The following is a 13,784-nucleotide window of genomic DNA, read 5'->3' as shown; positions in this document are numbered from 1 at the left end:
CGAGACACATTCAGTGTATTCTTGCTGTAAACAAGCAGGAAATATGACACAAAACAGTAAAATCCCATGAATGAGAGAATTGTGATGCAGACTTTTAAAACATCTTGCACCTTAACATTAACCAGGTTCCACTGTTTCATGTCTATCCAAGAGCTAGCTCCAGCATGCTTTGGATTAGACTGCCCTGCAAACACACTTAAAGATGTTTCACTGTAGTAGAACACTTACAGTTTTTCAGCACCTCCATACTAGTCAACCTCCAAATATTACTTCCTTGAAATGCACTCTTCTTTTTATTGTTTTATTTTTTGTGTTGACTTCTTCAAGCTTATGGCAGGATGCAGTAAATGCATCTTACAAAGGTTTAGATACATAATGGATACTTGATTATGAAACTGGTGTGGAGCCAGTCGGTCTACAGGAGAGTGCTTTCATTCTTGTATACACAATTCCAGTCTTACCAGTGTAGTCCACAAATAACGTGTGGCATTTGCATTTCAAACTAAAGGCAGTACATTTTGGTGGCTGACTGTTGATGGACTCATATGTGGATATGCTGTGTGTGCTAAAAGCTGAAACTGCTTCACTGTTACACTTCATTGTGCTGAATGTTTCTGTGCTCATCATCTAAAAGAAGAGTTGCAGATAGAAATGATGAGACAAAAACACTCAGCACACATGCCCATGTTCCCCCAGTGAGTGTTTTATCACGATTAAAAACATCAGTAGTGTTTATTCAATAAAAGCCCTTCCACATCAAGTTACAGTGTAAACTGACGACTTAAATTTGCTGAAATGGATGATTCTTGATGTGAAAAGGCAGGAATTGTTTCAGTTTTGAAATGTGTTTGTGTTGACTGTTACAGAAGCTTAGCTAATGATTGTCCTGGTGTGTGTGTGTGTGTGCGCTTTGTGTGTTAGATGCACAGCCGACAGGGGGAGAGCGCGAGGTGTGGAACCAGGTGAACTCCGTCCTCCAGGACTCCGAGAGCATCCTGTCTGGCCTGCAGGCATACAAAGGAGCCGGCCAGGAGATCAGAGATGTAAGGAATACACACACAAACACTGTACATGTCTTGACACAAGTAAAATAAAAAAATAAATACATTCTGAGCAGGGATGTTGACGTATCTTCAAATCTATTTCCTGTTCTTTTCCTTCAACAACACCTAATGATTAAGAACCACACAATACAGTATATACGTTTCTACATGTCAAATCTGATGAAGCGCTTGCAGTACTCTTGATGTTGATGATCATTATGGCCCTAATAATGGATGATATGTTCTGCTGTGTTGTTCTTTCCAGGCAATTCAGAACCCCAACGACTTCATGCTGCAGGAGCGAGCCTGGAACTCAGTCTGCCCGCTGGTCATCAAACTCAAGAAGTTCTACAGCTTCTCTCTCAGACTAGGTATGGTCATGGGGATCGAGGGCATTGACTTCCATCACTCAGGTTGTCTTTAAATCAGTCATTTTGTTATTTTAATAAGGCTTTTCTTGTAATTTTGTAAATATTTTCTTGAAAATGTACTTTATATGCAGAAGTCCAGTGAATTTCACAGTGTACTTGAAGTTAAGTTTCAGAGGAACAAAACTGTTATATATTCAGGACTGCACATGCATGCCCAAGTAAATTCTGAAGTAGAACTGGAAGAGGTTTTCAGGGGTAGCAGGGACTTGACACAGCAGCTGACATCTTGTGTTTGTGTGTGTGTCTGCAGAGGAGGCTCTGCAGAGTTTGTTGGAGTGCCTGACATGTCCGCCCTTCACGCCCACTCAGCACCTGGAGAGGGAGCAGGCGCTAGCCAAACAGTTTGCTGAGATCCTCCACTTCACTCTGCGCTTTGACGAGCTGAAGGTCTGTGGAAACACTGACACACACACATACTCATTACCGTACTCGGCACCACACACGGTACACATGTATGAAATAATATGTTATATATAAAAGTGGTAGCTAGTGGCTTTACTGTTTTCTTGTTTGCCTTCAGATGAGAATTCCTGCCATCCAGAACGACTTCAGCTACTACAGGAGAACCATCAGTCGAAACCGGATAAACAACATGAATGTGAGTCGTCCAGAAGCTGTTATGTCAGTTTAGATCTACATTAGCTGGCACTAGGATTTTGGGGTTCTCAAATCCACACATTTACATCTTACTGCAGTCTTTCTGCAGTGTTTTGTCTCAAAGAGGAAACCTAAAATGGCACAAGAAAGGCTTACATGTTCACTGTTTGCTGGCAGCGTAGCGATGCTGCCTGCTGCCTCTGTACGGTAAATATGAGGGACACCTCTTGTTTATCTGTGTTGTTTGTTTCTGCAGCTGGACATTGAGAGTGAAGTCAACAATGAGATGGCCAACAGGATGTCTCTGTTCTACGCCGAAGCCACGCCCATGCTGAAGACACTCAGCAACGCAACCACAAACTTTGTGACGGAGGTGAGAGCGCTCACACTACGTCACTGATGTTACTGTCGGTGTGACAAACTAGCCACTCAGTTTTCTAACTCAGTAAATCTCTGTCATACTTTATAATTTACATATATAACATCAATAACCTGTCGTTGTTTTATGTGTTTTGTTTGCGTCTTCTGTAGAACAAGACTCTTCCACTAGAGAACACGACAGACTGTCTCAGCACCATGGCCAGCGTCTGTAAAGTCATGCTGGAGACGCCGTGAGTCTACACACACACACACACACACACACACACACACACACGACCATGAGGGTTCACAGGTCTTTAGTAGAGTATACTTTCATTGGTATTCCTATGTTCTCTCAGCATTACTATTTTACCAATGTATTGCTTGATAGATTGTCAGCAAGAAGTGAGACAGTAAATGAAACTTACTTACTCATGCGTAAAGCATGACGTGTTGAGTCCTTGAATTTCAACACTGCCCTGGTAGGTGAACCGTGTACAGGACACAGCTCAGCCACACATCCAGTCTTTCTAATGTCACACCTCTTTCCTTTTCTCGTCCTCTTCCCGTGTGTTTAGGGAGTATTCGAGTCGTTTCAGCAGCGAGGACACGCTCTTGTTTTGCATGAGGGTCATGGTGGGAGTCATCATTCTTTATGACCACGTCCACCCCAACGGCGCCTTCAACAAGTCCTCCAAGATAGACGTAAGACACACACATAATGTAGCAGCATGGCTGTGGATCATGGATCTGTTTTGTGATGCAGCTCTCGAGTTGCTGACTCTGTTTGTTTCTCCTCAGATGAAAGGCTGCATAAAAGTCCTGAAGGACCAGCCGGCAGACAACGTGGAAGGCCTCCTGAATGCCCTCAAGTAGGTTTCACTCACTTAACCTTTCATATTTCTATGTTGTCTGCCACTATTAGACTTCCATTAAATGCAAGGTACTGCAATCTCATCCACTAGTCTGAAAACGCATTTTATTGTGTTTGATTATTATTATTGTGTATTTTCTCATGTATTCCAGGTCCTTAAATATATATTTTTTTAATCTTTAATTTTACTTTATTCTTTGTCATAATTTTCAGACATTAAATATTGTCACAGACTTTGGGCCACTGGCAGCTTCAAAAAACTATGAAAAACTAGTTCCTCTTCCACTGTTGTGTTTTTTGGAGGACCTTTTGAACACATGTAAGGCCTCTGTTGTTCTGTACTGTCACCAAAGTGACCTGTAGACTCACTAGCATGTCAACAATGTAAAAATACAGCCACACTTAACGTGTGTGGTGCTGCACGGTTTTGGCTCTTCAGACTGCCTTCGTTGTCTTCGTTGTTAAAAGTGTTCGTTTCTCCTCAGATTCACCACAAAACACCTGAACGACGAGTCCACTCCGAAGAACATCCGGACGATGCTCCAGTAATGTTTGTTCTTGTTTTGTTTTTGTTTTTTTTATATATATAAATAGATATGAAGAGGATCAATGTTCTGACCTCAAATAAGATGTATATGTTTACATTATTTAAAAAAGACTCGATGTTAATACTCGTGTGTATTTGCATAGTCAGTCCCTCAAAGCTATTGAAACCTGCAGAACATGTACCTTCGACACATCTGAAAGCATCACATGAATTGCCTCTACTGTTAACAGCTGTCGAAGCACAAATGATGGATACCTATCAGCCTTATATAACTGAGCTTTGCAAGCAGCACTTGGAAATAAACGAACAAGGCAGCAGAAAAATGTCCTTTTCAATCTTTGATTTGACAATGGAATCACTTTAGTGTGCAGGTTTTAGTCAAATTCAACCTGTTTTTTCTTTTTGAAGCAAAATAAATCATGAACATTTTAAATTATGATAAAGGTTCTCATTTATATCGCAATGAAAGTTCGACATGTATTAAAACAAGTGAAATTGTTTCTGTGTTTTCACTTGATCTGCAGAGAATGTGATTTAATGACAGAATATGAAGTCAATGTTAAGATGGACGTTAATGCGACAGTGAAGGGCTAAATATTGAACGCAGATAAGGGATTGATTGGTTTGATGTACGTATTGCTACGAGCATTAAGGTGTTTCTCTTTTTTTTTTTTATAGTCCACTGTTGTATTTGTCTTTCTTTATTTCCAAACTTTAACCTTTTGCAACTGTTAAAATAAATCCACTGTGAACGTAAAACTTACTTTTCACATGCAGTAAGATCCAGTATGTCAAAGTCTGCTTTAACTTGAGGTTTCTGCTGATTGAAAAGGCCGTGATAATGAAACACGAAATCAAATCAAACCCACCAAATGTTTTATTTAATTGTTTTGTAGCAAATGCTCTGAATGATAGTTGTGTGTTTTGCCATGTTTTTAAGTGACTTTTTTGTGGCTTTTGTATTAAACAGAAAATGCATCTAAAAGAGAGGCCAAAAAATCTTTCATTCTGAATAAATGATGTGTACTTCTTAGCTGAGCAAGTTTCTAAAAAGAAAGCTTTTTTTTTTTTTTTTTTATCTCTTTCCTTAAAGGTTTCCATTCTCTTTTTAAAAAAAAAAAATAATATTTCAGTTTAACCCTCTGGATCTATTCCCGGATGGGTTAAAGGAATAATTCACCTTGTCTCAACTGGTGAGACCACTGTGACCAGGTTCATTTTTAAAATATGAATTCTGATATTGTTTGACATGTTTAAAACCACATTTGAGTTTATGAAGCCCTTGTAAACTCTGTTTATTGTCTTCTGTACATCAGACTATGCTCAGGATCATTTCATAGCCTGAGAAATGAAGGTTTCAAGTTATTTACGCTTCAAAATTTGCCTTAAATTGGACTGCTGACATAAGAGTTAATAACTTTCAGTTGTCTGTTTTCCTCCTCCTTTTGTGAGTATGATCATTTGAAATATAGGAATCTGTGTATTACTAATATCCTATACAATAACGTTACAACATTGATATTCCTGATTGTCGTTTCTTTCCTACAGCAGCTCCTAACGTACTCAAACTAACCTTCTCACGAGGTCGGACAATCTTATCATCCCTGACTATTGTACAGCGCTTTAAGTTAAGTCGTTTTTTTTTTTTACTCTGAAGGCAAATGGATAAGACGGAGTGTGTATTAAAGGATGCGCCTAATAAATACTTTGATCAGTTGTTAAGACACACTTTATTTTTGGGTGATGCTGTTCTACCTTCTACTTTCACTTCTTCCAGAAGAATAACTGGGCATATTTCTTCATCTAACATATTATTATAATAACTATATGGCTCGCCCACACTACACCATCATCAGCCCTGTGAACTTACAATATGGAAGCATGCGTGTGTGTCTTATCATGGAGCACAACATTGCCTTAAACACTGTAAAGACAATATTTTTCCTCCACAACACAGAATGACTTATTTTATGTCATCCATAAGCCATACATATGTACTGACCCATACACATTAACACGTTAACATTCAGTTGAGTAACAGTGTCGACCAATCATTAAGTCTGTTTGTTTTTTGTTTTTTTTGATCCTCTTGTATTTAGTAATATATACGTGTGTGTGAGCCATACTTTGAATGCAATGTTTTACATGCAATGAGTGGAAATTGTACGTGGACAAGACTTGGAGCGAGGCGTACGTATGATACTGATATTTCATATCGGACTGAAGTGGCGTTTTTAAAAAATAAAATCCCATCTTCTGTCATGATTGATGTACACAAAGCTCCCCTCTTCTGCCCAAGATATGCTACTGTGTGTTGAATGCAAGGTGTTGTTTTTGAATACTGAGACTGTTTTTTTTGGGGTGGTCTTAAACTGACAGTTATTGTTTAATGTTTTTGGAGTTCAGACTCACTGTTTATATAAATTGCTTTGGCTTTGTAATGCATATTGAATGGGACATGTGGATTGGATAATAAAGGTGGTACATTTCTTAAACAGACTATGTTTCCTTTGGCTTTCTTATTTGCAATATGTGATACACAGCTAGCTCTAGCTTGAAATCAAACAACTATGTTATGTTACATTATTCTAAAACTTAAAGGCACCCTGTGAAGTTTTCTTCGAAACAAAGAAAGTTTATATGGTCAGAAGGACTCTGTGGGGGGAACCTCATGCACGCAAAATATAAACAAAACGGGGGCCCACTCATCAAAACATTGCTAGTGGTGGAAAACTCCACAGGGTTTAAGGAATCACATCTGTAAAAAGTTATTAAAAACGAGCACCGTTTTATGTTTAAATCTAAAATATGAGAATACATATGAGACTACAAATACGAGAAACATTTCCTGCTCTTGTTTTTCTCCTTTCAGTGGCTTTTTGTTCCAAGTGTCAAGCCCTGGTAGAAATGATCGAGACCTTCGAGTCATTTCTGCAGTCATTTTCGCACTTTGTAAAAATACTTATATGTAAATGTAAAATCTCCATCCAGTGCCGGGTTTAGTGACGGCAGTTTGCAGAACGCCCTCTCACAACGGCTGAATCTTGTCCTGAAAGCTGCAGTAGTGACGTCCTCCTGGCGTTGGCGCTGTGCTTCACTTCGTAGCTCACGTGTGTGACGCAGGCACAGTCCAGGGCTGGACCTCGAACAGTGGTGTACCTGGCATTGATAGAGATATTCACCCCATTAGTCATGGTTCCACTTTAGGTTCAGATTGCTAAACAAAATCATTATCATGTGAAAGAATATTCTTATTCAGTATCAGACATCTGATTGGTCAACATGTTTGAGGATGCAGATCGTTACACCTTCTTAACCTTCATATTTTAAAGGGTCAGTTCACCCAAATTACAGAACTCCTCAGATGTCACTGTGAACAGTTTTTAAAGGGACTATTCAGTAGAAAATAGTTCATTTCATTCCTCTGGAACTGTCAAATTTGGCCAATTTTGGATAACCCAGGGGTTAATAAAGATTAAAGATGACGCATGTTGATGTCTAACTTTTGAGACTGCAATAACTCACATTTCTTACCACAGTAATTATGGAAATTGAGGGAATTAAATCATGACTAAAGGTCTGTCCAGACCTGTTGAACCTGAACACAGTTCAACTTACTTTTTAAGTCAGCTCTGGAAAAAGAATCATCCTGAAATTTCAAGAACTAAAACTTGTATTTTCTCTTTCTCTTTAGGTTGAGAGAGCTGTCATATCCAACACCAAGATGTGTTATTAAGAAAGACTTTATGTTGCAGTTTCTACCAGCGGTGCCCCACCTCACCCTGCTAATGATGTATATTTGACTAAAATAAAGCTATAATAGAGCTGTTTTATTTCATACAAGAGTTCAGTACAGTTCAGCCTGGTGAAGATGTTTGTGAGAGAAAAGCATTCAAAGTTATCTTTTAGGTTATAACCAACCAAATCCTATTTTTTTTTTAATTTTGTGTTTATTTGTGTTAGTTATATACCGCTTACAATAACTTCTAAGGCTTTGCTTTTAAAAAAAAACTAAAATGTTCATGAATCAATCATTAAGCTTCAAAACATTTCTAATAGGGTCACAAACTGCACAGCCTGCGACTTTCTTGCAGAATCAGTCATTTTAAACCCATAACTTGTCCTGGATACGTTTCTTGCTGTGTGGTTACATCATATTGAGCCCAGAGGAGCTGCGACTACGTACTGGGAGCGCTCCGGTGTGAGCGCTGGGACGCCCTGAGCGCCTCCACACTCAGCCGGGGCACCGCCGGCCTCGCTGGCCCCGGACGGATCCCGGCGTTCCAGCGGGCCAGGGACAGCATGCTCTTGACGGTCTCCTTGGTGACGGGGTAGTCAGGTGGGGGTCGAGGTTGGTTCTCGTGATGATGATGATGATGATGATGAGGATGCTGGGGTCTGCAGTTGGAGCTGAGGAACATCTGAAGGAGGAGAGAATTCAACCTGATTCCAAGAGTTATATTTCTACACATGACTTCCTGTTTCCCGGCAGTAAAATAAACTGGTGGTGATTTCACCAAAGCCTGACTATTCAACGCCTCACTGTCCTCTATCTCACCCTCTCCTCCCCCCTCCCTCAAACCCCATCATCAGCATCATTTACCCCCCCATGTCACCCCCTCTCTGGGCAGCTCATCATTAACATGTATCTCTGTGTAAACGCTGCTCCATAATGCATGATGCCTGCTGGTTGCACAGTCTCCAGAGAATCCTCCACGTTTATCTGCCTCCCTTTTATTCAAGACAAGGAGGTCACAGTCACGGCGGGGTTATGGCGGTGATGATGAATGTGAGCGCGTTTTACCAGAGATTTGGCTTTGCGTAGTTTGTAACTGGCCTCAGACAGCGTTTTCTTGCCCCCATCGTCTGGCTTCCAGGTGTTACTGCGGCAGGTGGAGGCTCTGCAGAGACACACAGTCGAGTCAGCGAGCAGGTGGAGCATCGCTGACAGACACTTCAGTGAATCTGCAGCGCTCTGACATATCAATCATTGATTATCTGGCTAGGAGGGTCAAACAGCAAAATATGGCTGCTCTGCAAATAATGAATAAAAGAATGCATTTAACTGAGGATGCACCCTGATGTTTGATATTTAGCCTGTGTGTCTCTGCATACAAGATACTGTAAATATCCAAGATGGCACCAGGTCTATTTCTTCTACTGAGTACTTTGTTTTTATTTGTTGTTTTATTCCCACTTCCTGTTGGTGCCAGATAGTTGAGTTACATTATTACTGTACAGTGTGTGTATATGACATATACAGCACATATATTATATATAATGTTATATACTTTATTATTATTATAGTATTATGTATATTGTACTTATTATTCACACCTGTATTTATACAGTATATATACAGTATATAGTTCACACATTATGGCTTCTCCAGAGTTGCATTACTGAACCTCTTTTGCACAAATATTCACAATTCACTTATATAGTCTAAGGTAGAAGCTCGATGACTGAACTGAACACAAGAGTCTTCTGCTCACAACAACTGATGAAGAGAAATCTGTCTCTTGTGTGTGTGCTCATTCTCTTCTGTGTGAGAATATGCAGGTGGTGTCTCCATAATCAGTATGTAAAAATGTTGTTTACCCAGTTTGCTAAAGAAACACAAAGGGAGAGGAAATGCAGCTGTGGTGTAGGGGTATGTAAATGTAAGGTGGGGAAATATATGCCAGCGCAGTTTTTCTCCTCCTCCATGGAAACAATGCAGTGCTGCTCTCTCGAGTGAGGAGTATTTTCTTTTCAGACGTATTAAATGTGATTATGATTGTATGTCTTTTTCTAACAAGGCTTCAGTGCAAAATACACAAGGTTTATTTGTCCAATTTCTCTTGTTAGTAGAAACTGACTCTTTGTGTACTTTTGGCTAAAGGAAGCGTTTATGATATTCAATTCTCTGAGTGCTAATGTAATGCCCATAAATTAAATCATCTACTTAATAATAATGTTGATCATCAAGTCCCATTAATGACACGATGAAATTCACTAGTTATAATGGCCTGTTCAAGATCCTGACCAGCCCTACTCGTGTCCCCTGCAGTCTTACGCTTGTTCGGCGGGCTCCAGGTTGTCCAAGTAGTTGAAGCGTACTGTGTCTTTGGGACGTCTGTCAGAATCTCTCCACGGCGGCGGTGCGGTCGGCTGCTTCTCCTTCCTTAATCCCGTCCTGGAGGTGCTTCCCGGACGCTGGGTGCTGGATGCTGCACGCCGCTCACTGAGGAAGGCCGGTTCTGATACATGTGGAACCACAAACTGCTGCTGGGGCGAGGCAGTCTGGTGGTGGACAGTAGACCTTTTATGCATTTTCATGTTGAGCTGGATATTTGAGAACAGAGTCATGAGAACTGAAAAGTGCTTGACCACTGAGCTAATTCTGGATCTGGTCTCCAGACCTGCAGTGAGGTGAGTCGCAGCTCCTGCACTGTCTGGATGTAGTGCCTCTTCCAGACCCCCTGCTCGAACGGTGTGAGGGAGAAGTTGATGCACCAGCCGAGCCTCAGACACTTTGGCATCCACAGCTGGTCCAGCTCCACTATGCTCTTCCAGTGCCAGCTCACCTGCACACAGAGGATAAAAGCCAGAATCCTGAGCTGGATCAGTAATAGTTTAGTCACCCCTACATCAGTCATGTATGACGGTCAGTGTGTGTACCCGGGCACATCGACAGAGGCTGCGTGGGTCCAGGAAGGAGAAGAGGTAGAGGCTGAGGGCTCTGGGCAGCAGGCAGGTGAAGTCTGCGGCCTGCAGGGGGAGCCGTCCGCTCACACTGAGGCTCAGGAAACTCAGCTGCTCCACCGAGCAGCTCAGCACAAAGTCCTGCAGCACCGCCCTCCTCTGGCTGTCAGACCACCTGTCAAACTGACAAAGAGATGAAAGAGCCTCCACATGCACTGTTTCAGCCGAACGGAGCTGCATGGAAAATGGACTCCACAGAGCACAGAGAGTGGTTTCTAATGCCTGCCAGCATCAGAGCATTCAGTGTGTCTGTGTTCGTCTGCGTTAAACTTACCCACTTTGCCAGAAGGTTTCGCCTCTCTCCAAACACCTGAAAAAAGAAGAGAGCAGTGAAAAGTTAGTGACCACATCAGACTGCATCATCAGGAAGAACAATGACTGCTTCAAACTTATTGACTTTTTCCTACATTTGACACTGCGTGATGATTTCTTTCTTGGCTTTGAGGACGCAAAGAGCTTACTGTCTATATCTATATAGGATGTTCAAGTTTTCACAAGTAGAAATGTGTGAATATATCTCCAGTGGTGGAATGTAACCTTGAGCATTTCCATTTTATGCTACTTTACACTTCTTCTCCACTACATTTCAGAGGGAAATATTGTACTTTTTACTGCGCTACTTTTATCTGACAGCTGTAGTTTCTAGTTGTCTTTGAAATCAAGGTTGTATGTAAAAACCACATCACATCGCATCTCAGGACATTTCCCCTCTAAACTTCTCAGGGGTAAAATTATGTTTATATAATTTTTTTAAATAATATTTTATTCACAAAAAAAATAAACTACATCATTTCATATAAAGCAGTTAAAACCAGCTCCACCTCGAGCAGCTACACCAGTAAAATGCTGCTTACACATTCATGTATCAGTATTAACCATCTAATAATGTCATCTATAATAATATCACTCACACGGGACATTTTACTGCAGATTCAGTACTTTTACTTTTGATACTTTCATATTTAGCTGAAGTCCTCTGTACCTTTTGTTATGTAGGATTTTGAATGCAGGACTTTTGCATGTAAGTACATGAGTATTTATATGCTGTGGTATTGCTACTTACTAAGAATCTGAGTGCTTTTTTTCCAGCAGTCACCAAATAAAAACTGTATTCTGACTATGAATAACTTGTTTTTGGCTGATCGTACTGTGTCAGAGTAGTAGGTCTGACCTTGCTGTTGGACAGCGGGTGGTTGAGAGGAGTCCAGGTGCTCAGCCTGGTCTGCATTGTGGCGCAGCTAGCAGATGGCCTCGGTGCAAGTGGCATCTTTGAGTGACAGCTAGGTGAAGGTGATGTACTAAAATACACAAAAATAAAACTTTATTCACATGCTCGGTGCTTATGTTTAGCCTCCTCCTAAAATATTACGTTACATAACAAACCAGCTTTCATCTCACTTCAAACAAATAAAGTTAAAGTTAGGGAAGACAGTTCCAAAGTCAAAACTGAAATCCAACCGGACACTTAACCCTGCAGTGTTATAAGAGTTAACTGTGCAACACACTCCTCTGGTGTTTAACTCACCATCAGTTCTCCTCTGCTGGCAGAAGGAAATAAATCCAACTCCTAAACACACTCTCTCTCTCTCAATGTGTAAACTCCTGATGGTCTTTATGTCCGAACACCCGACATTTCTTCTTCTCCCCACTTCCCTGTGCACAGTTTACTTGTTTCCATAGTAACAGTGAGTGTACTCTCCTTACATGGACTGGCTGTCACAGCTTGTCACACACAGGGAGGGGGGCAAAAGCAAAGCAAACCACAGTGGAGTGTGAGCAGTGTGCAGGCTCAATGGCACTAATGATGACAAATGTAGTGCAGAAGGCCTGACGCTGCAACTGCTGTAAAGACAATCTGCCTCTGATACACTGGTTCTGCAAAGAAATATGTTTTACAGTACATGTTTGCAGCCATTTGTGTGCTTTGTACATGTAGATATAAGTTTGGAATATCATTTTTACACTGGAAATATATAATTATCTTGTGCACTATTGATAACATAAAAAAACATGAGTGCAACCTTGTAATTGATCAAATATAAGCTATTTATATTCTAAAACATGAAATATATGTGACAAGTAAGCATTCAAGATTCAATTATCATTATTATTTGTAGCAGGAGTAATAGTAGTAGTAGTATAACTGTGTGTAACTGACTTGGGTAACTAATGTAGGCGTTGGCTCAGTATTGTTCTGTGCGATAATACGCCTGTTGTGTGAGTTAAATTAAAACCGCTGCTGATAAAACTGATAAAACAGTTCGTGCCTACTTTGCAGGCGACCAGCTGAAACACTCCCACCAGTCGGAGAAGTTTTTCATTCAAAAGCAGAAAGCCTGCTCGTCCTCGGATGGGCGGTCGCGCGCAACGAAGACAGAAAACCTGCTGTGAAGAAAGAGGGAGAGCCGAGTCAAGTTAGACTAGACACACACTGAGCATGACCGGAAACTAGCCAGCGGGCCTTCAAAATAATTTTGTAAACATTTTTCAGACAGCATTTAACTTGTCTTTTTGTTATACATCACCATATCAACATATTATATAACACATAATAGTCATTCGGATTTATATTCATCTGCTATATTTCGCATTTATGATCACTGACAGCAAAAGTACATATACATATGTATCAACAAAATGTACGTAAAGTATCAAAGTAAAAGTACTTGTTTAGCAAGAAAATATTCCCTGCAAGTGATTATTTATTAACATTACTACAGTGTCAATACTGATGCATCAGTTCATATTAAGTACCATTTTACTGTTGTAGCTGGTTGAGGTGGAGTTAATTTAACTACTTTTTTTATAGCATACGTAGGTAGTTTAAGGTATGCCAATGCACTGTGCACTTTCATAAACTTATTATGTTATAATGTAACGTTAATCTGAAAAATAACTAGTAGCTATAACTGACTAATTAATGTAAAAGCGTGAAAAGTACAATATTTACCTCTGAAATTTAGTGGAGTAGATTTTAGAGCAGCATAAGTGTGTTTTGTGCTGGGTTTTGTGGCTCTTGTGTCTTCTGCACATCCATTTTAATCACGGCCTCCGGAGGGTTCGTCGATGAGGCTTTTATTTTGGTAGTTTTGACTGGAAGCCATTTTTAAAAACTTGCGCCCTTGACGCTCGGCAGAGAGGAGGGACACGGAAGGGGGGAGGAGGAGGAGGAGGAGGACAGAGGA

General features: G+C 40.6%; 2 protein-coding genes across 3 annotated transcripts in view; one reads left to right on the top strand and one right to left on the bottom strand.

The window, feature by feature from the left end:
• fam49a (family with sequence similarity 49 member A) overlaps positions 1 to 4,864 on the top strand; it is a 29,181-nt gene extending 24,317 nt beyond the window's left edge. For both annotated transcript variants that reach the window (XM_070925487.1, XM_070925488.1), the window contains 9 exons: positions 922 to 1,043; positions 1,309 to 1,414; positions 1,725 to 1,861; positions 1,995 to 2,072; positions 2,328 to 2,444; positions 2,603 to 2,682; positions 3,010 to 3,136; positions 3,233 to 3,303; positions 3,791 to 4,864. In XM_070925487.1, coding sequence (XP_070781588.1) covers positions 922 to 1,043; positions 1,309 to 1,414; positions 1,725 to 1,861; positions 1,995 to 2,072; positions 2,328 to 2,444; positions 2,603 to 2,682; positions 3,010 to 3,136; positions 3,233 to 3,303; positions 3,791 to 3,854 — 902 coding nt within the window. In that variant the 3' untranslated portion in view covers positions 3,855 to 4,864. The remainder of the gene's footprint in view (positions 1 to 921; positions 1,044 to 1,308; positions 1,415 to 1,724; positions 1,862 to 1,994; positions 2,073 to 2,327; positions 2,445 to 2,602; positions 2,683 to 3,009; positions 3,137 to 3,232; positions 3,304 to 3,790) is intronic.
• A 2,094-nt stretch (positions 4,865 to 6,958) lies between these two features.
• Positions 6,959 to 11,866, bottom strand: fbxo16 (F-box protein 16). Its single transcript, XM_070926269.1, has 8 exons — positions 11,771 to 11,866; positions 10,874 to 10,909; positions 10,516 to 10,722; positions 10,257 to 10,421; positions 9,911 to 10,137; positions 8,657 to 8,753; positions 8,039 to 8,273; positions 6,959 to 7,011 (listed from the first exon to the last, which is right to left on the bottom strand). The coding sequence occupies exons 1-8, from the start codon at positions 11,864 to 11,866 to the stop codon at positions 6,959 to 6,961; spliced, it is 1,116 nt and encodes a 371-aa protein (XP_070782370.1).
• Between the last annotated feature and the right edge of the window lie 1,918 nt (positions 11,867 to 13,784).

The sequence above is a fragment of the Enoplosus armatus genome, chromosome 19, assembly GCF_043641665.1.
Source record: "Enoplosus armatus isolate fEnoArm2 chromosome 19, fEnoArm2.hap1, whole genome shotgun sequence".
In the NCBI taxonomy this organism is placed as follows: Eukaryota; Metazoa; Chordata; class Actinopteri; order Centrarchiformes; family Enoplosidae; genus Enoplosus; species Enoplosus armatus.
This window is presented reverse-complemented; position numbering and strand designations above follow the sequence as displayed.

Coding starts and splice junctions, on each gene's coding strand:
- fbxo16 (XM_070926269.1), bottom strand. CDS start 11,866: ATGCCACTTGCACCGAGGCCATCTGCTAGCTGCGCCACAATGCAGACC. Junction 10,138..10,256: donor TGCGACTCACCTCACTGCAG/GTCTGGAGACCA, acceptor GTCCACCACCAG/ACTGCCTCGCCCCAGCAGCA. Junction 8,274..8,656: donor TACGCAAAGCCAAATCTCTG/GTAAAACGCGCT, acceptor CTCCTCCTTCAG/ATGTTCCTCAGCTCCAACTG.